We start from the raw sequence: 26,425 nt of genomic DNA, 5'->3' as shown, positions 1-26,425 counted from the left end.
AGGGTTCGTTTTAGCTATGTTGTTGGCAAAAGTTGGTCACTAATGTGGCTCCTCATGCAAAAGGAGGTCCCTAATGGGGCTCCTCACACAAAGGCCAACCTTTAACTTGACATGCCCACATCTAATGTCCCTTGTTTCAGAGTTGCATGAGAGAGAAAGAGAGAGAGCGAGCTTGGAGGATGCTTGAACTGTACACAAAGTGAGAATTGCCTTGACAAAGGCATTGGAGCAAGAGAAAGATGCCCCAATGAAGCAGCATTTGGGGGAACAGCCCCTTTTTCTTTTCCCATTCCCCTTTGCTACAAAATTGATTTTAACCCTAACCTTCCTCTTCTTTCCATCTGTTCTCTCCTTAATCTATTTTCTTGTAAAAACAAGCCTCCCTAGTTTGTCAAGCCAATTAGGGAGACGACCTCACAAAGAAACGACATGATTCACAAGAAGTGGGAAACATTTAGAAAGTGGAACAAATTGTAGCAACATTAGTAAAAGTGTTCTCTTCTTTCTACATCCATTTCTACCCCACCCCCCCTTCCCTTGCACCATTTTCAAACTTTTTTTTCTCTTTTTTCTTTGAGGAAGTGCCACTGCTTCATCGTCCACTCTCTGGGGATCACTAGGAAACACAGATATCATATTCTATATGTGAAAACTATCATCACATGACCAAGTGGTCCATGGCAACAGTTACTTACTTTGGGGTAAAAAAAAAGTGGTGGTCCTTGGAAACACGAGCAAAAAAATAATAATAATAACAAACAAAAAACAACAACATTGGTTTACAACATTGAGGTCGTAGGTTTTGATTACAAAAAGAGTGAGAAATCACCCAAAAGTCACACAAATTCAGAAAGAAAATGTACATATTTATATACATATATAGTTTATGATAAGGAGGCCATGTTCAGTGTGATCATGAATTTTGGCCATGAAAATTAAGGAGTGGTGGGATTGCACGCATCGGGCTGAGAATTTTCGTTGATGGCATGTCTCTTAAAGTTGGCGTCATGTTCTCTCTCTCTCTCTATCTCAAAAGGGTTCTCATGGATTGGACCAAAAGCCAAATGGGGGTTTAAAATAATTTATTCATCATACACTCTAAACTTTGTATAGACAACATTACTTGTTTTTCGGCCGTCCAAAGTTTCAATCTTCATGTCCATCTCTTGCCCCTTTTGCTGTCCTAAACAATCAATCCTCCCTCCTCTCTCTCTCAAGCAAACTCCAAAAAAAAAAAAAAAAAAAAAATTCTTTTCCTTTTTTTTTTTTTTTGCTCACGCTATTTCCACTCCCTTATTGGCTCTTGACACCCTATTTAATGTTGAATAGACTACATTGTCCCTTGCAAGTCCCACTCTTGATTTAAGATTATTTCTTATCTTTTTTTCTTCTTCTTTTTCATTTGTTTCAATTTTATTATAGATAAAACCACGCTCCTCTCAAACAACATTTATTAATTTTAATGTGGGGCGCACTCTTGATATAAGACTAATGGTTGCCTTTCTTTCTTTTAACTCTTTGCCTTTTCTTTCTCCATTTGGAACAAAATCGATGCACTTCTTTTCCAAAAAATAATTTATTTTAGGGGTGATGAGTTCCCAGTCCGTTTCGATCTAGTTCCCGGGTGGTCCAGTAGAACCGATAAAGTTCGGAAAGGCAAGATCTTCATTCAATGCAGAAATTACAAGATTAACAGAGAGCTAAGATGGTTTTTCAACATTACTACAGTCCACTACTTCACCCAGGACCAGAGCCATAATGCGTGCACTCACTCATCCATGTCGATCAAAAATAGAATGCTCTGAACCTCCCGGTCGAATTGGAAGTCGAAGCCAGCACTCCCACCAAATCGTGGAGATAAAACTTACCGATCTTAACAAGTACTCCTTGATTTGAAAGAAATGTAGGCAGCAACCAAAACACTTTGTTTTTTCATCAACATGTAGGTGACACTGTTCCTATAACTTTAAACCACTCCACTATCAATCGGTAACATGCTACTCCAAAAAGAAATAAAAATTTCACCCAACTTGCACTTCCGCAGATGTCCCGATCTTTCTTTCTTACGAGTCCAGCCTGCAGCCAATCATATGACTTTTTTCCAATCAAAAGACTGAAGAAAGAAAATTTTGATGCTGGTTTGGTTCCCCTTGGAACCGAGTACCGGACCAAACCAGCCGGTTCGCTGTCCTCTTTGCTCACCCCTAGTTTATTTGGTAGATAGCTAACTAATTATTGTGTTTCTGACAAATAAAGCTAATTATTCCATTCATGAGTTGTATATTTCTTTATTTTTATAGTAGGAAACTATTGTTGAAAAAATAACTTAAGCACAAGTAAGAGTATAATCCATGAGTACATTGTGTATAATGCATACATCAACTATTATAGTTCTTCTTAGAATAAATTCTCATAAATTTGATCCATAAATCAAAGTCGAAAAATTCACGATCATGAAAATAATTTGAAGAAATAGAGTTAACAATTGACAAATAAAACTACAATTTATTTACGCTAGTATATGATTAGCGTTTGCTTAGATTATAATATTGGAGACTAAGTTCAGAAAAAGACCAATATGAAGGGATCGTTGAAATGTAATGTGTGGGGAAAAAGTGGCCTGAGTAAAAAAAAAAGAAAAGTTGTTTGGCAGGGACGTGGGCAAGTTCTTCTTTTAGTAAAAATTGACAAAAGAAAAAAGAAAAGAAAGATAAGAAATAATCTTATATCAGGAGTAGGACCCACAAGGGATAATATAGTCAATCTAACGTGATAGGGGGTGTGAAGAGCCAATAAGCGGGTGGAAATAGCGCGAGCCTTTCTTTTTTTTTTACCAAAAAGATGAATTACTTCAATGTCCCTGTTATTTTTACAAAACTTCAGGTAGCAATTTCTGTATTTCATATTAGTGTAACACCCAATTTTCAGGATAATTTTCGAAAAAAAAGCTCTATATTTATTATACGGATTTCATTCAATCATAAACCTTTTAATTTGATCAATTATGGCTAAAAATCATTGATGTAAACACGGACGGTCTTCCGTGGCACGGCTAATGGTAACATGAATAATTTTTATAACTTCTACAAAAAAAAAATATGAATGTTTTAATATTTTTTATTTGTTATTTTTTTTTCAATTATGGCTACCGAGAGTTGAGGCCCTTGCCAAATCTGAGCGGGGTCTGCCTCGCCCGCAGTTAGCGCGGCCCTTGCCTAGTTCCGGGTGAGGCCTTCAAGGCCTTATCTATCCCAGGTGAGGTGGCCGGTCGCCAGCGCAAAGAAAAGGAAAAAATTATGAAAAGTTCATTAAAAAAAATTGAAAATTACAATATTTGTCCACGTTAGCGTCGAACGTACATTGGAGGACGGCCGGCGTCCAAATTAGTGATTTATGGCCAAAATTGACTAGAAGTTTGCATTTACAAATTGTAAAAAATTTATGACTAAATTGATCAAATGAAAAAAACTTGTGAATAAATTGACATACGTACAATAAGTTCGGGACTGTTTTAGTAATTTTCCTCCTTTTCAAGGCAACGCTATGCGATCAATTAAATTGCGTAAAAATGATCTATTGATTAATTAGGTGGCTTTACAGGGTGCACTTTTTTAAATTGTTTAAACAGGATTCGTTGTGCATAGGTGTGTACAAAAGTTAACTTAGAAGACATGAATCTACATAATTTGGTTGGTTCCGCAATAGGATTCTCCTTGCAATTTTTTTTTTTTTCAGAGTTGTCATCAAGCTTTCGTGTACCATATTACATTTACATTGATGGTCCAGTTAAGTTCAAGGGGATTCACATAATAGTTTCTTTCTAAGTTGGTAAACTCGTGCCAAGTGAAGATGGCGATTCTTTACCTAACTTGAGAGGGCGACTCTAAATATGTTACAGATTTGTCAAGAAAAATACGTACTCTGCACAATTTAACTCAAAACAGACACAAATGCATATGTTTTGACTCAATTTTAACTAAAAGGGATATGTTCACTAAAAGTCATAAAACTTATTATTAAAGTACAATTGAGTCCTAAAATTTTCAGAAAAATGCAATCAAGACCTAAAACTTGTCAAATTGGTACAATCAAATCCTTCTGTTTAACTTCGTCTAATTCGGATAACGAAAATTGCTGACGTGGCATTTTTTTATTACTCTTTCTTTCCTACTTGGTGCTAACATAGCTAAAACAAGAAAAATAAGTCCAAAACGACGTCGTTTTGATCAAAAATTAAATTCTTTAAATTTAAATTAAAAAATAAACTAAATTAAAAAAAAAAAAAGGGCAAAAGCAGTGAGTTCCCTGCCGTTGCTCCCCACCATCACCGAAAGGGCCGACGATGGTGGGACGAGGGTTGCGGCCCTCACCCGGACCAGGCCAAGGGTCGTCGCTAGCTAGGGTGGGGCTGGTCTGCGACCAAAACGATGTCACTTTGGACTTATCATTCTTGTTTCAACCATGATAGCGTCAAGTAGGAGAGAGAAAGTAATTAAAAATGCAACGTCATCATTTTCCGTCACTCGAATTGGACGGAGTTACGGAAGTAATCGATTGCACCAATTTGACAAAATTTAGAACTTGATTGTACTTTCTAACAGTTTTTGGACTCAATTGCACTTTGATAACAAGTTTTGAGACTTCTAATGAACGTATCCCTAATTAAAAGAAGGCTCTGCCTATATTTTCAACCAATTATATAGTTTTTGCGTGGTTGGAGCCGAAAAGAAATATGGGCTGATAGAAAAAGAATCCTTAATTTATGCCCGATCGAAGCTGCCACCGCAAGCTTGGTCATACTTAGCTGATTAATAATAATAATAATAATAATAATACAAGAAAAGTGAAAGAGCGTGCAGTAGAAAGAACTAGATTCGACCGTCCTACGGTTATTCAACAATCCATAGTTTTACAATTTTCTTGAGATATGATGAGGAATGATTGTGTAGTGACATGACAGTTGGATTTATGTCTCACGCGATTTCAAAATATATAAAAGGAGCCGAGTTCAAAAGACAAGCATATGCCTGTCCAATCTTTTCTTATGAGGATTATATATATATGGTTGTAGAAAAGGTGGTCAAAGAAAAAGCACAATAATTCCTCGTCACACTTCATTGCAACCGTGCATGGACGCCAAATAATTTACTCATGCGGTAATAAATCATCATTACCATTAATACACAATCTGCGGAAAAAAAAACCTGATTATCCGGTGGAAAAATTCATTCTTGCATTAGGCATAAATCAAACCGTCCGTGGAACATTAGTAGATCACGACCGCCAGCTTAATTCAAGTAGATGCCTGCATATCGCTTGATTACAATTCAATGAAAAAAAGAAAGAGAAATTATTTTTGCGATTAACCTAATTAATCGATTCGTTCACTCGTATGCAAGCGGAGTTTGAGCTAAGAAAGCGTGGGACAAAGAGAGAAGAGGACAGAGAAACTGCCTGGCCTTCCTCGGCATGGATGACTCCTTTATGCTTCTCTTTGTCCCCACCCACTTTTGGCATGGTTTTTAGGCCATTTAATGACTCGCATTTTTCGAAATTTGTGTCCGAAATGAAAGTGTTGTCTTGATTTACGGGGCATTAGAAAAGAAATCAAGAGTGGTTTCGAATGTTAATCTTGACTGTTGTTGAAGGTTCCGAGTGTTAATCAAACTTCTAAGACAAATGGTTACATAGTCAGTTTTAAGACAATGACCTTTACATAATTTTACTACAAAGCGATTATGAGATAACATGAGCTTCTCTAATACCATGTTAAAAAAATTTAAACTGATAAGTGAAATGAGATCATATTAATATAAAGAGCATAGATGACCGGTTGTCCGAAAGGAACAACACTTGCTCTGATACCATGTTAGAAAGTCCAATCCAAAAGATTAAACCGATAGGTGAGAGGACACCATATGAATATAAAAAGCTTATATGATCCGCTGTCAAGCGATGTAAGACAATAACTTCAACATTTACTTTGATAATTGTTAGGATGTGGTTCGTACTTCCCATTGACAGGAAGACGCGTGATGTAGAGGTGCGATGTACTAATAATTATAGCTAAATTTAGCCCTATTTTAAGGGTGAATCAGGATAAAACTTTGTGTTTCGATTTCTCTTTTTCGTTTTTTTACACTTTACTTCGTTATGATTCTGTGCCGAATCTTAACAATAATAATGTTTCCCAATCATATAATTTTATTATAAATAAATGTGATTTCCTCTTCAGGGTCAGACCAACCAATATTCTAAAGAAATTCGGCTGGTAGGTTGTCCCTAGATTTTTCAATAGTGTGTTTGACAATATTAAGCCATGTAATTATTGCAAGCACGAGAGGGCAATCGATGTGCACTGTCGCGGATTATATATTATAGATAGTGCATGATATTAGAGAGAGAGTGAGAATATAAGAAAGAACGTAAGCCTCCCAAGACCATTTATGAGAGGGGACTACTAAGACTTTGATTGTGTATTTGTTGAAGAATGAGCCAGCGACTCATAGGTAGTTCTTAGTTAGGGGAACCCACCGGAACTGTAACGAATGCGAGTCTTTGTAGGATAATTGTCATTTCTTATGGACCTGAACATGGGTGATCTATTCATGACCAAGAAGATTCATTTGGTCTTGATCCTTGTTGAGTGAAAAGGGACATGAAAAGGGTCATGAAAAAAAAATCCAAATTTAGAAAGTACAAAAATGATTTTATTATAACTAATAGAATAGCTTAGTTGACTAGTATATCGAGATTAAAATAAAATAATTTATTTAGTATAAAAAAATCTATTTCCATTTCGGATAATTGATTTCCATTGCGAATAGTTTTTGAATATTCGTTTTTAATCACAACAAATACAAAAATTACGAATTTTATTTTGTTTGAATTCCTTTTCTATTTTCTTTTCTGATTTTTTATACAAGATGTAAATATCAACTTTTGCTCATAGCTTTTTTTTTTTTAATGGGAATTCTCTTCTTGACATACAAAGGGACATTGATTACTTTGAATGTAGTTTTACCATGTTCTTCACGCTATAAAATACATAGTCTTATGATATATATATATATATAAATGGTCCCCGAACTTTGGCAAAGTTCGAGAGAGAGAGAGAGAGAGAGAGAGAGAGAGAGAGAGAGAGAGTAGCTAAGAGTTGAAGCTAAACTGAAAACAGGGCAAAGTTGTTTTCCCATAAAAAAAGTGAGAGGGGTCATTGACAATGACATTACCACTTTCACTAGGGGAAGATAATATAAATGGTCCCTGAACTTTGGTCCAACATGCAATGTGATCCCCGAAATTTTTAATTTGACCAATATGGTTCCTAAACTTTAGTCTTATGTGTAATATTGTCCATGAACTTTCATTTGTTCATCAATGTGATCTCCGAACTTTCGGAACATATTCAACTTAGTCTCCGAACTATAAGAAAATGTTCAAAGCGGTCCCTAAACTCGAATAAATAGAAGGACTACATTAAATATCTTCATATAATTCAGAAACTAAGTTGAACATGTTCCAAAAGTTCATGAACCATATTTGCCAAATAAAAAGTTCAGGGTTCACATTACATATTGGGCTAAAGTTCAGAGATTATATTGGTTAAATTACAAGTTTAGGGACCACATTGTACATTTGATCAAAATTCAGACATTATTTGTATCATTATTCCTTCACTGTGTGACCTCGTGCCTCACTCAGTTCTCCAGCTTCTGCACTAAATCAAGTTAAAACCAGTGTACAATAATGTTGTCAGATACAAAATGAAAGAACCGTCTTCTCTTTGAGAACTGCACTGATGCTAATTCGCAATCTCTGCGTTCGAGTCACCACCGATTGGCAGCTATTGTAACGGGAAAACTCCACCCACGACGACGACCCTTTTTTTTTTTTTTTTTTGTCACCTGTGTGATGTTGAAGTCTCGTAGAGACCCGTCTCAGGAAGAATCGTATACTTAATGATGGAACGAGAATTCATGAAATAGCAGAGGCCCGTTTGCGTTTTCCTTTTTCATGAAAGAAAGTGATACTTTTCTTCACGACAATGCCTAAATTAATTACATATATCCATCCTTCTAAATTACTCCCTCATTAACACATCTTTTACTAAAATGAAATGATTTCTAAACGGGACTCAGCCTTGCGACCATGCAATAAAATTTGTCATTAATGCAAATTTTACCTAACTACTCATCCTCCTAATTTAATTAGCTTATAAGGCTAGACAGAGAGTATCAATAAGATCTGGCGACATTGAGAGAGATGGGGTCGCTTTTACTAAAATTAATCGATTTCTCAATAGAACTCACTATTGCAATTATGCAATCAATTTGTCATTAATGCAAATTTTACCTGACTATTCATACTGCCAATTTAATTACCTTATAAGGCTAGACAGAGAATATCAATAAGATTTTGCAACATTGAGAGAGATGGGGTCAGTTAATGGCAGGGACAAAAGTTGATTTGCATCAATTGTGCTAAAGTTAGCTTCTTGGGGTCAAGCACTGTATTAATTCCCTGGACTTTAACCTAAGCTGGGGAAGACAGAAGCTTTATCTCATCTTTCGCTTTTGATCTGTTTTAGTAGTCCTCAAGCATAGGGACAAGTAAATTAGGTTTGGTACAATGTTTTGGAACAAAATTGTCAAATTAGCAAATAAGTCTATTCAATTCGTGCAATTAGGTATCGCTAATTGCGGACCAGACCTCGGCCAGATTCGATTGTAGTTATATAATTTTGTGAGTGACATTTCATGATGTCCATGTGAATTTAGGAAGATTGTTAAATGTGAATCAGCATTTTCTATTGGAGGCAAAAAGTTCATGGTGTACGTGCACCTTTTGATCCGTGTAAGCCCATTATCTTGCCTCACAATACCTCGAATTTCACGTTGTGGACCAGACCTCGGCTAGATTCGAATTAAAGCACTCCAACGAGTTGTGCCACAATCCTCACGGTAGCCTCGTCATGCAGATATTGTTCAAGCATAAAGCATATGGACCGGTGTGCGGAGTGCATGTAACAGGTTTCGACTGTAGGTGCGTCAAAACCCTCTTTCTCGCCTCGATCCAAATGTTTCATGTCGATTCATTACATATGTCAGCATGAAGTGTTTTGAGTGCAAGGAATTTCTCACAAGGAGAAAAGAGTTGGTGGAAACATTCATGTAGGGGGTGCTGACCAAATCTAGCACCAGATTCCTGCAAAACAATTTGCTCTCAAGAAGAGGACCACATCAGCATTAGTGAGCTGAGGCATTAGGGTTGGCTCAGCGCTCTGAATTGAGCCCCTAACATGGCAATGCACTCCCCATACTTTGCTAGCCCTAACAGTCTTAATCATAGTCTAAAACCAAGAGGCCAAGCTCAGGCAGAACTATCAACAGTTAATGTCCCAGCATCAAACCTAATAAAGAAAAGCCACCTACATGTCCCCATGGACATGTCTGCCACCATCACTACACCCAACCAAACGTCCCTTTCTCTCTCTCTCTCTCTTTCTCTCTCTGTGACATACGTGGCCCACACATACACATCTATAGAGGCCCTTATTGGTGACTGTGAGTGCATGGTTTATAAATAGGCCGAAGGTGGCGGCTTTCTCACATTTGGTTTTCTGTTGCTTCAAGCTTTCTTTGTTCATTCCTCAACAAGAACTTCCCACCAAAAAAAAGGAAGAAGAAAAGGAAAGAAAGAAAGAAAGAATGGGAAGAGCTTCAGCTAAAGATTACTCACCTTCGTCGTCTTCGTCGTCATCTTCACCATCTTCAGTCGATTGCAGCAAGCACAAGAACCGTACGGGAGCTTCCCTCTCTTTTGCTTCGTCAATGTGCCAGTTTTCCGGCTGCAACAGCGGGTGCTCATCATCAACGAGAGGAGGAAGGACAAGAAGAGGAGATCTCAACACTGATCTGAGGCTTGGACTCAGTATAGTCTCCCCTGATGCCCAAAGAGATAATTGGATTGACCCTTCGGCTTCGAAGCAGAGGTATGATTTGGTTTGTTCGTTGAATTGATCGCCATCGCCTTCCAAACTATTTGCCTCCCATCATCCCCATTACAGATTTCAGATTTGCTTCCATTTTTTTTTTTTTTGGGTGGGGGGGGAAGGAAATTTCCTGATTTTCTTTTATTGCATGTTATTAGCAGATGAGAAGAGAGAGAATCAGTTGCCAAAGGTGTAGTTGGAAATGTATATAAAGATGCCTTCTTTTTTCGGTTTCTGGAAATTAGCAGACAATGAAAGTCATAGCTCACCAAACATTTTCAGCTTATATTTGGAAGTGCATTATGAGAAAATCAACAGTAGGATCTTTGTGAGATTGAATTCGATATCATTTTCCAACACAATTTTGATTTCAGGGAGCAAAGACAAGACTGGCCACCCATCAAGTCCCTCCTGAGAACCACACTTGCTGTTGCAGGCAAAGCTGATACCAGCGTTAGCAATGTACATAACAACAATGGCGATAGGAATGCTTCTTTGTTTGTCAAGGTGTACATGGAAGGGATCCCAATTGGAAGAAAGCTTGACCTGCTAGCTCTTCACGATTATGATGATCTCATATCAACTCTTGCTCACATGTTCACAACCCCAATTGCTTGTAAGTACACACATTTTCAGGGAGAAACAAGAAATGGGTTCTTCTCTTTTGGGAGCATTTTCATCAATCTGTGCATCTGGAAAAGAGTTCCTTCCCTTTAATTCTTGAAAGATGCCACTAATCTCAACAAAACCAAAATGTGCAGATCCTAATGGAGATAGAGCTGATCATGCTGAAAGCCTGCATGTTTTGACCTATGAAGACAGAGAAGGAGATTGGATGATGGCTGGAGATGTTCCATGGGAGTGAGTTCAATCATCCCATACAAGTTCTGATCACTTTTTCCAATTTAACCACCCTTTTCTGCACATTGCAACCAGAACTCCTCACAGTTTGTTCATTTATGGCTTCCATAGGATGTTCATGACCACCGTCAAGAGACTGAAGATCACGAGATCCGACAGATGTTAACATTCAGGACAATTACTCCATTTTTCAGATTGTCTTCTGATTGAAGAGGGAAGACTAATCATACAGAGATGTACAGTCTCATGTCAAATTGATGATGACGACGATGACCACGACGACATGGGTTATATTAATTATTACACACAGTGCTAAAACTGCTGAATCGTTTTTCAGTTTTTGCAACTTGGAGAATATCATTACACAACACATTGATAAGATAATAGTAAAAATTGTGGAGAGAAGTTGAAGAACATCTGGAGATTTTTGAGTGCTTCTGATTGCTGGGTACTTTTTGTTCTTGAACTTTCATTCTTTTCTTCTTTTTCACTTATCCCCCCTTTCATCATGCTTTTACTTTTGTTCCTTCTCTTTAGTTCACGTGGTCCTCTAGCACCTCGTGTTCCCAACAGCATTTACTTTCGCTCTGGTATTATTACCAATGGAAGTAACTTTTTGAATTGGAGGTCCTAACAAAACTCCATCTGCTTCTTCACTATACATTAGCATCATTGGGTGGATAGATTCTTTTCTATTAATTAAGCAAAGCCTTGCGATCGTACTATTTGTAGACGGGCAAAATCGCAGTTTATGTTAGTTAAGATGAAAGATAAGCAATTAACTAAAGCATACTTTTGATAAGTTCCCTTGATCCGATACTATGAAAAGTTTTGTGGGCCGTGAGCAATTGCTTTAAAAAGTTCATTAGATGAAGGCATGATTTAACATTTAAATACACTAACACTCTTGCTCACACTTAGGCCAGACTTTAGCTTTTGCTATGATACCATAGAAAATGTTGCGGGGTCATAATTAATTGCTCTAAAAGTTTTAAGTTTTCAAACAACAGCGATGATTTAATAGTTACATATTATATCAACAATTTACCCTTTGGAATACGCTTTCTTACTACAAATAGACTAAGGAGGGTGTATATCTTTTTTTAAAAGGAAATGGATGATTGAATGTTCTTTTTCTACATTGACATGCTCAGAAACAATATTGGTAACATTATCTCAGACCTATTCTATGTTTTAGTTTTTGATATGGTGAGCAAGGTTCAATTAGATTTGTAAGAGAAATGAGATACTAAGGTGTTAATATTCCAAGATCTTCAATAGAGAATTAGGATTTCTATAAGAGAGAGAGAGAGAGAGTATTCGTAAAGCTACAGAATATTCGTAAAGCTACGTTTCATTCAACATATTTGGTAAAGAGTACACGACATTGCTTCATTTATACAGAATGAGAGACACTTAAAGCTCTAATTACCTTAATTAAGACTCACCTACTAAGGACTGACTAACTAACACCACCAAATATACTTCAACACTGCGTAAGCAAAGAAAAAATCTTTTTTCTAACCACTACTATCCGTAGCTCCTCAGGTATAATATATATACACACACGGGATAATTGCGAATCAAATTAGAATCTTTGCGGCCCTACTAATGGCCTAATCCAATAAATTTTGCACCGACCTAACTAAGAAATTTCCATAAGATCTCTGATGCTAGGATTTTGTTTGCCTTTACTCTTCCGTTGTACTAGAATTCCGACTGGCGACTTCCTGCTCCTCCTTTGCCCGTGGACATTGGTCGCATCGACTCCCATTCCTTGATCCCCGCTCCTACAGCTTGATGACAACCATCCTCTCTTGCACTGGTAAACAAAGTAGACCTTTTGGTTCTTCCATGGTCATGGAAATCGAATTTCTGGTGATCAAGAGGCTTGTCCGAAGATACTTCCAGTCCCATTTCTGGGAAGGAAGAAAAGCGAGTCATAGACAGAAAGGAAGCTGGGCCTAGTCAGCTCCTTTACTCCAAGACCTTCAATTTGGGCTTGGTTTTGAAAGCACGGCAACTACTAACTATAACCCATTTATTGAAACTAAGTTTTGGGATGATAGGAAGCCACAAGATCCCAAACTAATGATATAATAGCTCAAAGAGAAATAAAACCCATGAAAATGTATTGAAGTTGGAGTACATGGTGGAAATCGCTCCTCTTAGAAAATTATCTTTCTTAACACTATTTGTCCAACATGCGTCAGATGTGCAATCCCAAATTCAGGAATAACAATACGAAGAGAACGTAGCTCGCCCGGACCGTCGACAACTAAGAAGAGCGAGCAGTAAGATTTGGAGCTACGGCGATTGGATTCCGATGGATATTGACAAGTCTATCTTAGAGCAAGGTTTAGCTCAAGACCTTACTATACCGAAATAATAGGTCGAATGTAATCTTTGGTCATAATTTCGTTTCTTTATTAATCCTTGAGATATGGAAGGGACAACGTATGGTGGAGGAATCTTTCTCTCGCTTTCAGGCAAGTATGGAAAGTAGAATTTTTTTTCCTTTGCCGTGATGAAATCTCCCAAACTTAGACAAAATGGAAGGAGGTCATAAACAAACAAATATTTTTATGTATGATAAAAGATCTTATCCAACGAGAAGGAAGTGATAAGATCAAAGTGGATACAGAAGCAACGACAAAATTTTGAGGAATCTGATTGATTATGAACCACTTTTTCCTTGCCAAGTTCTTGATGAAAAGGACACCTAGTGGTCCTCTCATAATGATCTCCTCCTCTTCCAATTAACTCTTGACCATACAGTGCCCATATGGATTGTGTGGGGTCTCGGGAAATATAAATCATTCCTCAATTAAAAGTGTGTGATAGTACTTGAAACTCGAAAACTTACATCATTGCGAATACCGTGTGATCACATAAACTCTATTCATTGGTCGTCATCGAATTCCGAGTGAGGCATACGAGGTGCATACACACGATCCAACCGAAAGAAATCGAGTATATGTTGTTCGTGAGATATCCGGTTACCTCTGATCTTGAGTATGTTAAACAATCTCATACTGGAAGAGGACCTTTATTAGAAGAATTACATTTTGCCCTCTTAACTTCTTTTTGGATTTGGACAAATTATGTTCTGACATTTCAATTTCTGCAATTTGCCCTCTGACTTTTGAAATTGGTGACAATATGTTCCTTGATGTTGAACCCAATCAAATTTTTGTCGCATATTCGAACATGTGCTACACGTGATTAGTTGTAGAAGGCAACTTGGTCATACATCATCGATATATGTGACAGAACTTTTACGAACTACACAAAAAGTGTATTTGAGAACCATATACCGATGGGCATGTAGTGTTACCTCCGCTCAAATTCTTGCGAGTACTTCAGTCACTGCTCTCACATGCAACATGTTTATGAATTGTCCTACTTTCATGCGTATGTACTTATATGACCAATTTGCTCTCAGTTATTAGCCAAGTTATCGAAACTCCAAGCAAAATTTGATCGGAACCCACACAAGGGGGATATGATGCGATCGATTCCCAAAATTCAGTGGGCCAAAATGCAAATATTGTAACGTCACGGGGCAATTTAGAGAAATCCTAAAAGTTTGGGGGCAATACGTAATTTGCCCTTCTTTTTATTGGAGGGACAAGTTTCAAAGAAAGTTCCTATGCCCATGAAACTTGAGTGAGGTGTGTTAATAGCCGCAGAATTTAGGTGATGCCTACGTGGGACCAAACACATCCTGTTTCAAATGAATATTGTCCACAAAAGTTGGTGTTATTCATAAAAATCCCATGACTACTCTTCTTCCACTTCTAAGACAAGAGACGTAGTAAGGAATTTTCACTTCCATTGGAACAATTATAGGTAGCGATTGGTAGGTGCGAGGTGGTGGATAAGCAAAAAAAGCAGAGGGTGAAAACGTGGTCGATGCAATTAAAATAGATGGAAAAAAAAAAAAAGAAGCGTTGATGTCTAAAAGCAAATATCAAAAATAGAGGGAAATAAAGGAAGAAGAAAGGAATTTTTTACAATGCAAAATAGAAAGGGATTTTTTTTTTTTATAATAAAAGGGTCGAAGCCCAAATGTTACACTAGAACTCGCCTTACGAAACTAGATCCAACCTGATCTCCTAATAATAAAGGAATCAAACCTCTCGGTGACCTATTTAAAACTAAGGTGTCATTCACATCACAAGAGTGAATGACCCAATTTGCTAACCAATCAGCACATGAGTTTCCTTTCTTATAGTTATGCAAAAATTTGATATGCTGGAAGTACAATATAAGCTTCTGAATCCGAGAAATGAGCGTGTCACCAAAGTTGAGAGATGGTGTAGATTTCAGGAGCAGTGAAACAGCGGCTTGCAAGTCCACCAACACAATGAGTTTAGGGATGCCTAAAGAAATAGCCAATTTAAGGCCCAAGGAAATGTCCCATGGTTCTGCTTTGAGCAAAGAGCACACTCTTATAGTTTGAGCAAATCCTGAGAACCAGTTATTCGATTCATTACGCAGAAGCCCATCTACTGAAGTAGGGCCAATAATAGAAAGGGATTTGAGAAGCTAACAGTGAATAAAGATAACGGTGCAACCTCAATCACAAGTGTTATAAATGACAAAAAATATATTGCAATTATAGCGGGACCCACCTCTGATTATATAACTAGCAATTCACCGTCATACTATCATGTTAGTAAGACCCGTATAGAAAATGAGACATTTCATTAAATCTCGCCATGACATTACCATTAATCATGGGGATTTCCTATAGAGATGATGACAACCTTACTCAACAGGAAAAAGGGAAAAAAAAAACATAAAGATAAAAACAAAATTACCAACTCAATCAAACTCCGAACTCTCCTAAACTTCTTCATGCGAAACCCCACATCATCGAAGATTCATAATTACAGAGGAGGGGGTCTCTCAAAACCTAACCTTGTAATAATAAACACTTTCTCTTTCTTGTTTTCCTCACTCTTTTTGCCTCCTTTTTTTTCTGGGTTTTCTTCTCCTCCTGTTCTTGGGCACCATCCCAATACAAACTTTAACTTCCACCAACCCATCATCATATCTACAGCAGAAATTGGCAGCTCAAGGTGGTGCAAAAGATTGGAGCTTTTCTTGGAAATCTTTTCTGTTCAGTCGCATGCGATGGCCTTGGACTTGTCGAGGATCGACCACATCACTTGGACATCCTCGTAAGCGCAGGCCATCACTTCCCCCTGCAAGTTCGTCATGTTCACTCGCTTCTCATGCTCTGCGAAGACGAACAGAAAAACGCCACAAGAAACGCATCAGTATGCACAGTTCGTATGGATGTAGATGAGATGGGGACTGAAATGGTGTGAGAAAATACGCAGACCTTGGTGGGATTTCTTGTCTCGGGAGGGGCTCTGGCTGAAGAAGGTGCAGGCTTTCCGAAATGGGGAGGTAATGGTTTTCTTCCAAGAAGCCATTTTTGGTGTCTCTGAGGTTGCCGTCGTTGCTGCTGCTGCCGAGCTGTGATCTTTTGGGTTCTCTGTCTGGTAATTTTTTGTGGGAAGTCACGAAGACTGAAGTCTTAAGGCTTGATCTTGGAGGGAGTTTATATAAAGAACACAGCACCAGTGAAAACGAAGAGAGAGAGAGAGAGAGAGACAAGATCCGTGAGCCGAGCTAATCAACGGTCACTAGCTTTCCAAAAAGGAAAAAAAAAAGGAAAAGAAAATTTCCCTTTATTATGTGAGAAAAGTTGGGTCAACCGAAGATGGCACATGGTGCACGCTCCCACACAGAGCCCTCCACGTGAATACCTTCCATCTTCGTCTTCAATGTGAAATTCTTTTCTGATGAATTAAAGAAGAAGAAGAAGAAGAAGTAAAGATATATGAAGTATGATATTCTATGTCATGAAAGATGCATGTAGAAGTGAAATGGAGGTTGTTTCTAGTTTCTACCATTTAAAATGGCGATCGCGTTTATTTAGGGTAAAGTCGTGGAGTGACTCCTTCAGTTGTGATTTTCTGATTTGCGCCTCATCTCGACTAGAGTTATCTCTATTGCTTTTTAAAAAAAAAATTTGGTGAGCCATCTGAATCAGAATAATTAGAAACGTAACTTTTCCTTGTATTTCAGTACGCTTGAAAACCATATTATTTGATAGAAAAGTAGACTCTTTTATTGTAACAACAAACTATAAGCATGTTTGAACCAAAAAAATCGTATATTGTGCTAGATAAATGCAATCGATCACCTGAAAAGTCGTGAGTACTTACCAATACGACATCCCAGCCAATGCCACGTCATGAAAGTTACATGTAGAAACTAAAATGCAGGATGTCTCTAGTTTTAAGCATTTAAAATGGCAATTGCATTTTGGGGGTAAAGTCATGGAGTGACTCCTTCATTTGTGATATCTTGATTGGCCGGCCTCATCTAAAATAAAATTATCTCAATTGCTATTTTTATTAAAAATAATTCAGAGTGAGCCATCTAAATCAAAATAATTGGAAAGCAACTATGTTCTTGTATTTAAGTACGCTTGAAGATCATATTATTTCATAGAAAAATAAATATTTTTAATGGTAACCGAAGACCAGAAGTATATTTGAAACCGAAGAAATCATATATTGTGCCGGATAAATGCAATCGATCGGTTGAATTGTCGTACATACTTACGAACACGATATCTCAGTAAATGATAAGTCAAGCACTATGTGCTAAGCGTACATACTCACGTGAATTACATTGTCTCTAAACCAAAAGATGAGGTTATATGATACTAGAAAGCTTCTTTCCCATTTCAATCAATTGTCAAGAGTTGAAACTGCACACACAAATGAAGTTTGCTGATAAATGAATTTGAGAAAAAAATCGTCACCACCTAACTTTTGTGCTTGGTAAACCTCTCCCTTTCAAGCGTCACGTGCTCCATGATGAAATTGCCTTTTCAACCAAATAATTTGTCTCATGCGTAAAAGTTAAATTGTACTTCTTATCCCGTAGTGTGATAAGATGAACAATTTCTTGACTATTATAGTCGAGATTTGTTAGCTGAAGTTGACCATTTCTAGCTTGTAATTATTCTAAGACCCATGACATGAAAAGTCATATGCTGGACCGAAAGTACACTAGGAATTTTAGTGGCCTTATCACTTGCTATTAATTTAGTCTCCATTAGCCGAGCAGAAAATCTTTTTGTTGGGGGTTTGGGAGGTCGTGTGCCTTATCACTTAGCTCGACCGAGTCCATTTTTGCAAAACTCGTGCAGCTAGATGTGCAGTGATCTAATTTAGAATAAGATTTGGCTTTGGAAAATCTATCAAGTCTTAAACATTACAATTGTATCAATTCGGTTCTAAACCTTTTGAATTTGTACAAATTTAGTCTATTTGACCAAATGGCGTGAACAATGCTTCATAATATTTAATTATTTTTATTGAATTTTTTATTTATCTATTTGTTAATTTTTCAGTTTCCATTTTTGTTTTCTTCCTTCTTCCTCTAGCCGGTCACCAAGCCCAGTGACCGGCCTAGAGGCGGAGGCCGGCGAGGCTTGACCTTGCCCTCGTCTCGCCGGCCTTCACCTCTAGTCGATTGTTGGGCTCGGTGGCCTGCTAGAGGAAGAAGGAAGAAAACAAAAAGAAAGGAAAAGGAAAATTAAAATAAAATAATCATAAAAGATTAACATGTTATTAAAAATTAGTCATGTCAAGACCTACAGCCTAAATGGACTGAATTGGTACAAATACAAAAGGTTTATGATTAAATTGACATAATTGTAATAAGTTTAAAACTTTTTTTTGGCAATTCTATCATTTAACTCACTAGTTATATAATTGGTTTATACTAATAATGCCATATATGTAACTTCGAATTTCGAATCGATAATTTTTTTTTTTTGGGTCGGCATGTGGGTGCAGCACATGATTTGACTGGAGGAACGAAGACTCCCTCAAACAGCCATTTCGGTAAGGGCGGCGAATATACGATGGTCCCCAGGAGAAGGGTCGGGGGGACCGATTATTCCGTTTAAGGAACATAACTCAATTATGAAAAATAAAATCAAATAATAACCAAGCGAACATAGTGCTTTCTAGTATAATATAATACATTCGCACTAAGATCGAGAAGAAATACTTAATGGTGCCACTGAGTTTAACCTTGAGGTCGACAAGTAACCGATCGGCTTGCATCGTAAAGCCGCCCAAAAGAATAATTTAAACAACTTGACTTAGGGCGTGTTTAGTAACGCTCTTATTTCTCTAACTCCTCTTCTTGTGTTTCGAATAATAGAAAAAGAATAGAAATTTATTTGGTAGCGTCGGTTAGTTTTTCTGTTCCCGAAAATAGATCGGTGGTCGGGAAACATATTCGGAATAGAAACAAGAAACAAAAAAAAAACAATAATAATAATTAACTTCTTTGTTCTTCGAAAATAGAATTAGAAAAATCATTACTCCTCAGAAATTATTTTCGGAAACAGAATTGTTACCGAACATACCCGCGCCATAGTTTGGCATTGGCAGGTTCTTTTCACAAATAATAAATAGCAAAATAACGAACCAAGAATGAAGTCCAAGTCGGTGTCTTGCTTCGGGAGTTTTCTTTTTTCTTTTTCTTAAAGATTTAATTATTATTATTTTTTTCTCGGGACTTCCTCAAAATCGAAACTGTCTAGGTTTGAACACATAGAAAGAAGTGAACCCTAATCAAGATGGAAAAAAACAGTTCATCCCCCCTTATCTGATTTTTCGTAATTTCATTATTATATCCGAAAATTTTATAATGCGATTTCTTGTTCAGAGTGAAAAAAAAAAAAACTGAAATTGTGTCAGTGATAAATGATTATGGTTCACGTTTCCTAGAGAATAATTCGTATATTTAAACGACCATAGAAGTATCAGCACGATAATTATAACGACTAGGGTTTCACATGTCGTCAGATTCGCACGCTATAGGGGAGTTGAATCGATTGGACGGTTCGGTTTGCTAGTTTTGTGTGGATATTCATCCTTTCCTTTTTCTTTTTCTTTTTTTTGTTTAATTTTTTCACATGCGACGACTTCGAACAAATAAATAGAAAATTTTTATTTGTTTAAATAAAGAACCCACTTGCTTTTTTTTAAAATTTTAGGGTTTGTATTAGGATTATTCTCTGAGAGACCCTCTTTTTTTTTTTTTTTAATTTCGTTTCGATTCCTATGTTTCATCGTCCACTTCAGTTTGACAGGGTGGAGACCACTAGAGATTCCTATTCTGGGGAGACCGACCCAAATGACCGGTAAGATATAAAAAGCGAAGACATATCCGCAGTTGTAACACAGATACCAGTACGAGGACTAATTCGGAGTTATCCAACATCTTTTCCTTATTTTGATAATTGTTTTCCCATCAACTCTATTGCTAGTGCTGTTCTTTTGGCGAGGTAATCCAATAAGTAACTCGAGCGTGTTCATAAAGACTCGTGATGAGAGGACTCGGCTGCCATAACCGACAGAATCGGAGGAATTTTTTGCTGAACAAAAGTTAGACGGCGAAATCGTAACGGAGTTACCATTTCGAGGACTAAGTCGAAGTTGAATATTGTTTTTTTTGTTTTTCCATCGACTCCATTGGTAATGTTGTTCTTGTGGAGAGATAATTCGCCATCCAATAAATAATTCAAGCGTGTTTCTAAAGACTCGCAATAAAAGGACTGCAATAATCGAAAACATCAGAGGAATTCTTCGCTGAACAAAAGTTAGACCATGAAATCGTAACAAAGTTACATTTCAAGGACGAAATCATAGTTATCCACCATCTTTGGCTTATTTTGATTATTGTCTTTTCAGTGTTGTTCCTATGGTGAGTTAATTCGCCATCCAATAAGTAATGCGAGTGTGTTTATAAAGACTCGTAATGAAAAGACTAGACTGCAATAACCAACAAAATCGAAGGAATTCTTTGTTGGACAAATGTTAGGCGAGGACTAAATCGGAATTATCCAACATCTTTTCCCCATTTGGAATGTTATTTTTCCATCAACTCCATTACTAATTTTGTTCTTATGTTTCACTTATGCACATGGGGTGCTCCTGCAAGTGCAAAAAGGAGATACGGATGATGATGATGATGGTGAAGGGGCCACAAAGCTAGTCCCTACCCTTGAATTGATTTCTGCTTATTATTTCCAAAAATGAAAGAATAAGTTCCTCTCATTCCTAAAATTATAATTATCGGATGCTTCAATTCGACATTTTGGTTGCAAAATATGTGATTCTTGTCTCCTAAAGCAAGGGGAGTGGGCCCCTCCTTACGTTCCTTCTGTTTGGCATTCCAATATGTTGACTTTGCCTCCAATTTGATTATTCGTTACTTAGGGTTTAAACCGGAGTTAATCAAAACGAGGAGTACCTAGGGCGATGCTAATTGAGTGATATAAACATCTACCTTAATTTAGATCATAAGGAAAATTAGAATACATATAAACGACGTTTAGAATATGCAAAGCCGCTCGTGCAATGTTGTGTTTGCTCGTTTGAAGCAAACAGAACATGTTATTTTGTAGAGATATTGCACCTAAAGTTGGGAAGAAATGGATGAAATACTATACATTTCGGCATTATTCATAATATTTGTAACTATAATGATTAAGAAAAGACGTAACATAGAACTATAACATTGTCAAGATGAAAGCATGTGGGCACAGAAAAATATTTCATGTGACCGTTTTAACACGTTGACATCGATCATTGCCAGGCGCCGACTAATTATTCGCTAATCGCCAGCACCCATCTTTTACTACGCAAATAATCAATCACAACATTAGTCTACATGTTTCTGTTGCCATAGTTTAAGGGAAAAGTACCCAAAAAGTCCTAAAAATTCAATTTGCATTAATTCAGTCCTAAATATTTCAATTAGACCAATTCAATCCTAAACCTTTTCAAAATTGAGTGATATAAACATCTACCTTAATTTAGATCATAAGGAAAATATTTCAAAATTTTTTATTTCTTTTTGTCCATGGCTTGTCCCAGCATAGCTCCATGCTTTGCGAGGGTTAGCCTTGCCAGTGCTTGCTCTCGCCCAGCCGAGTCCGACCCTCGGCACCCATAGCCTATGCCATGAAAGAAAAGGAAAGAAAAAAAAACAAATCGTAAAGGAAAATGTTCACATCAACGTCAGCCGTATCACATAGGAAAGCCAGCGTCCACGACAACAATTTTTGGCATAAATCGGCCGTATAGAACCAATTGGTACCAATGTAAAAAGGTTTAGAACTATATTAGTCTAATTGTGTGGTTTGAGATTGAATTGGTCCAATTTATGGCTTTTTTTGGTACTTTTCCCCATGGTTTAACGTGGTGTAAATTCTACTTTAGAATGTTTCTAGAATAATTTTTACTCAATAAAGCTCTGGTTATTTCATTTCCTAAAAATGATCACTCGTATCTCTTGATATAATTAATCAATGAAAAATATTTTCATTATCAACAACAATTTACATTTAAAAATTTTAGTGTACGATAAAATTATTTTTCATTCATTCATTTTTGTAAGTGATAAGAGATCATTTTGTGAATATATTTTTCAAATTATTTATTTTTCGCAAAATACAAGGAGCGCAAGAGAAAGAATCTTGTGATGTCATAAAAAAATAGAGCTTATGAAATCCTATATCGATTTTCGCAACATCACATGGCTTCGGATTCTAAGTCATTTATTTATTTAATCCCAGTGATAGTCAACACAACTTTCTAAGCATGGGTTGGACCATCACTAATTAGGGGTAAGCGGTTCTCGGTCTGGTCCGGTTGCCCTCAAGAATCAAGAACAGGACCGGTGGTCCCAATTCCCTATTTTCGAAACCAAGGATCGGACCGTCGATCCAATCCAATCTCCAGGCAATCCAATGGAACCAATTAATTTTCAGCATTCAAGAATTGCACTCTTTCATGCAAGGAACATTGAAAGTCAAGACGTAAGTTCTAGTCCCAACAATATAAATGAGAAAAGATAGAATGACAAAATTAAAATCGATCGGTTCGGTTCGGTACCCCTGGACGTAAGTTGTGTACGTTTAAAAAACTAAAAAGAAAGTGTCGTATTTGAAGTATTTTATTTGTAACTTTCTGATATCTGAATAAAATCGAAGCTCCGAGAGCTGCATAAAAAAAAAGCGTACAGCTTAGAGCGAAGCTCGGCAGATTCTATGTCGAAGCCCCGGCGTGTTCTTGCTTTCTCTAGCTCAAAGGTTGCTGCGGCCGAGGCATTGAAGGCTATTGTCATTCGTCAGCCATGCGTTTGCTCACTCTTGATGCTTGCTGTGGTCAAGCTGGCGATGCCTCTTCGACTCACTTTATCGTTGCTTTGGCCTTCAAGGGTCAGTTGTTTGGTGTGTGGTCTCGTTTGCTTTAATTTGAAGCATTTGGTGTTGATTTTCTGGACGTGAAGATGTGAATAGCTTAGAGTCCCGTGTCTTGTTTTTTTTTTTTTTTTGGGGGGGTGTGTCGGTGTGTGTGTGCCGGGGGGCCCGGGGGGGAGGGGTGGGTTGTTGGGGTTTGGTGATTTCATTGTCAAGATGGAGTTTTTGAATACCATGTTTTGGAATGATCGGCGATTGCTACTTGTGTGTGGGAGTTGAAAAAAAAAAGTGATGATTTCCGCTTGAATTTAAGTTACGAGCTGTGAAAGTAAAAATAAAATAAAATCGATCGGTCCGGTCAGGGCAGGCCTGTCTAGTCATGTATCCATAGAATCCGGACCGGACCGCCCAACCATCGGTTCCAATTTTAAGAGCTGGAAACCGGACAATCTCCCTTTGGAATTGGGAATCGGACCACTGGTCCGGTTTGAGCAGCTCCCGATTCGGACGATCCGATCCGCTCACCCCTAGCATTAACCGAGAACAAAAACCATATTTTCATAGATTTCGTCGTTTCTATCCAAAGAAAACCTTAACAATTTCGTGAGCTAAAATTACGGAGTTTCATCCGACATTTATGACTTTTAATAGAGACAGTAAATTTTTCAATAGGCTAATAATCTCACGTTCCTAAAATTTCATTATTCCACAAGTAATATTTCAAAAGCTACTAGGATTCTCTAACCTACTTTTGAATAAAGGATAGAAAAAAATTCAAATAAGGGCCTGAAGTATTTTCAATTTCTTAAATAAGGGCCCGAAGTGAATTTTGTTTCCAATAAGAGTCTCAAATGCCCTTATTATTTCAAAAAAGGGTATAACCGAGGGCATTTTCGTCATTTACATTCTCGGTTTTTTTTTTTTTTTGCTTGTTTCCTTGTTTCATACTTTTTTTTTCCCTTCAAGAATGGCAATGGCCACCGGCGCGCCCGACCACGCATGAGAGCCCACCTCGTCCAAGCGAGGCCGCCCTCAACGGCCGTGGGCAAGGGCGACCCTCACCCAAGCGAATCCAAGTGAGGTCGCCCTTGATGGCCGCCTAGACGAGGCAAGTCCTCGCCCGATCTAGCGGGAGCTGCCCGTGCCCGCGATCGGGAAGGCCACCTAGCCCTCACCGGTGGCCGAGCGCACCGATGGCCTTTGGAATTCTTGAAGGGAAAAGAAAAAAGGAAAGAAAACAAGCAAAAAAAAAAAAAAAAAAGAAAAAAAAAAGCTAAAAAATTCAGAAAATGTAAAATGACATACCCTTGATCATGTCCATCATTGAAATAATGAGAGCATTTCAGGCACTTATTTGAGAAAATAATGGTACTTTAGGTCTTTATTTAAAAATTTCCTTAAATAATACTTTCTCATCATATTGCGATATCATTATTTCGTCGAGATAATATTAAACCGAAGAGAATCTGTCTCAATTCATCTATTTTTGAGCTGGGCCTTTACTTTCTGTATGGTGAATCGTTAAGAGCTCAAAATCTGATGAAGGTCAACAGCAATAAATTGGATTGAGTGAGAAGAAAGAACAGGGTTGAGGCCCTAAGCTCCCCCATTTTCCTCCTTCGAGTCATACAGCCTCAGCTTCCTACGATCTGACTGTTCACTATTCATGACATGTACGAGTGAATTTAGTTGGTCGTATATTCGAGTTCGAGCTCGAGCTCATCACCGATTAAAATCATACATTACCGATGCGATTTGGCTGCTTAAATGTGTGATGATTCCAGCCGTCCGATCGAATTTTCCGTCCAATTGAGCCAGGCAAGTACAATGAAGCTCGAGTAATAATGCCGAGCTATATCTGATCGGCTTGAGTTCCACTCGAACTGTTTCCTAATCGTGGGGAAATGCCAGGCAGGCGGGCGGGCGGGTTCAGCCTATCTACGTATGGCGTGTATGTCCCCCTCCCACGAGATCGACAGATCGAGTGCGGTTTGAACACCGGGCCCCGAGTATGGGCTACCATCATCATACAGTCGAAACTAGAGATTGGAGTTGAGTGGGGGCCAAAAATGAGCCGAACTGCCCAGTCAACAGGGGCAAGGCAAGAACCCCCATATCAGCTGGATCATACTCTCTTTATGAGTTGATGGCCCTCTGTGGGCTTATTGGGTCTCACCCATCATTCATGACTCCATTCTTGCCATTATTCCTGGCCTATCTTTCTATTCGGAAGATAGCAACTTCCTCTCTGCCACAAGGGCTTCAACAGTCACAGTGCAGATACTGAGTAACCTCTTAAGAGATCATTCAAAGTCAAATGTGATCTCCGGAGGCATGAATTTGTGTAGTTTTTCCATTTTTCTTCCTTAATATTTGTCTTTCAATATTGGGAGGCCCACACGACAGACTATTAGCTCAGTGGTGAAGGCAACCCTCATAATTGTGTCATTCTGCTAGGGCTGTGAGGGCTCTCAGCCATGTGGATAGTTCAATATGTTCATCAGTGCTTGATCCTGAGATGTGAATTATCCAAGGCGAATTAGCATGGCGTGCTCCTCCTGTTCGAATTTAGATTTGAAACCAAACCTTTCCTTTGGAGGATAGATGGGGCGATTCAGGTGAGATCCAATATAGATCCAACTTTCTGTTCACTTGTGGGATGTCCGGGGGACCAAAATGAGTTTCATTCCCACTTCTTTAGGACTAATCCTGCATTCGACTCGAGTCCGCGCCCCTAGTCCTTTCTAGCTACTGAAGAAGTTAACAAAACACTGTGTATAAGATTAAGCATCTCACCCATAAAAGTCTCAGTTGCTTTTGCCACTGTGGACCTTTCCCAGTTACCAATCGACAAGCATTGCCTGCTTAGTTTATCACAATAGACTCAATGGTTAAGTAATATACCTTACAAAATTAGCCGCACAATACAAGTTCGATATCGCGCATCATCAAGTGCAAATATTTTATGTCTCGACAACTCACCCGGACCATGACTTCCGTCTTATCAGTTCATGAACTAAATGGAATGCTTATCGAGAAGTTTATAAAAAGAAAGTAAGGTTTTTTAAGAGGCCTGTAATTCTTAGACGTTGTGAATGAGAAAGAACCCTGTGTTAGTGTGAGACAACTAATGGTATCTTTCCTAGTCCCTACTTCATAAAGCTCATATACACTGTACTAGCTGTTCTTGATCATATTATTGGTGGCTCAATTCAATACTCTTCAAAAATAATTCAGGGCCCCCACAAAAA

At 37.9% G+C, this 26,425-nt stretch overlaps 2 protein-coding genes across 2 annotated transcripts; one reads left to right on the top strand and one right to left on the bottom strand.

Moving 5' to 3' along the window:
- The first annotated feature begins 9,606 nt into the window (after positions 1–9,606).
- LOC115747785 (auxin-responsive protein IAA31) lies at positions 9,607–11,494 on the top strand. The gene is made up of 4 exons (XM_030684072.2): positions 9,607–9,994; positions 10,369–10,610; positions 10,756–10,855; positions 10,967–11,494. Exons 1-4 carry the CDS (start codon positions 9,711–9,713, stop codon positions 11,019–11,021), a joined length of 681 nt encoding a protein of 226 aa, XP_030539932.1. The 5' UTR covers positions 9,607–9,710; the 3' UTR covers positions 11,022–11,494.
- Positions 11,495–15,550: 4,056 nt separating this feature from the next.
- On the bottom strand, positions 15,551–16,605 carry LOC115747796. The gene is made up of 2 exons (XM_030684087.2): positions 16,209–16,605; positions 15,551–16,103 (listed from the first exon to the last, which is right to left on the bottom strand). The coding sequence occupies exons 1-2, from the start codon at positions 16,300–16,302 to the stop codon at positions 15,985–15,987; spliced, it is 213 nt and encodes a 70-aa protein (XP_030539947.1). The 5' UTR covers positions 16,303–16,605; the 3' UTR covers positions 15,551–15,984.
- Positions 16,606–26,425: the final 9,820 nt, after the last annotated feature.

This window comes from Rhodamnia argentea, chromosome 1, assembly GCF_020921035.1.
Source record: "Rhodamnia argentea isolate NSW1041297 chromosome 1, ASM2092103v1, whole genome shotgun sequence".
Taxonomy (NCBI): Eukaryota; Viridiplantae; Streptophyta; class Magnoliopsida; order Myrtales; family Myrtaceae; genus Rhodamnia; species Rhodamnia argentea.
Note: the sequence above shows the minus strand (reverse complement) of the source record. Positions and strands in the feature narration are given on the sequence as shown.

Coding starts and splice junctions, on each gene's coding strand:
- LOC115747785 (XM_030684072.2), top strand. CDS start 9,711: ATGGGAAGAGCTTCAGCTAAAGATTACTCACCTTCGTCGTCTTCGTCG. Junction 9,995..10,368: donor CCTTCGGCTTCGAAGCAGAG/GTATGATTTGGT, acceptor TTTTGATTTCAG/GGAGCAAAGACAAGACTGGC. Junction 10,611..10,755: donor GTTCACAACCCCAATTGCTT/GTAAGTACACAC, acceptor CAAAATGTGCAG/ATCCTAATGGAGATAGAGCT.
- LOC115747796 (XM_030684087.2), bottom strand. CDS start 16,302: ATGGCTTCTTGGAAGAAAACCATTACCTCCCCATTTCGGAAAGCCTGC. Junction 16,104..16,208: donor AGACAAGAAATCCCACCAAG/GTCTGCGTATTT, acceptor TCGTCTTCGCAG/AGCATGAGAAGCGAGTGAAC.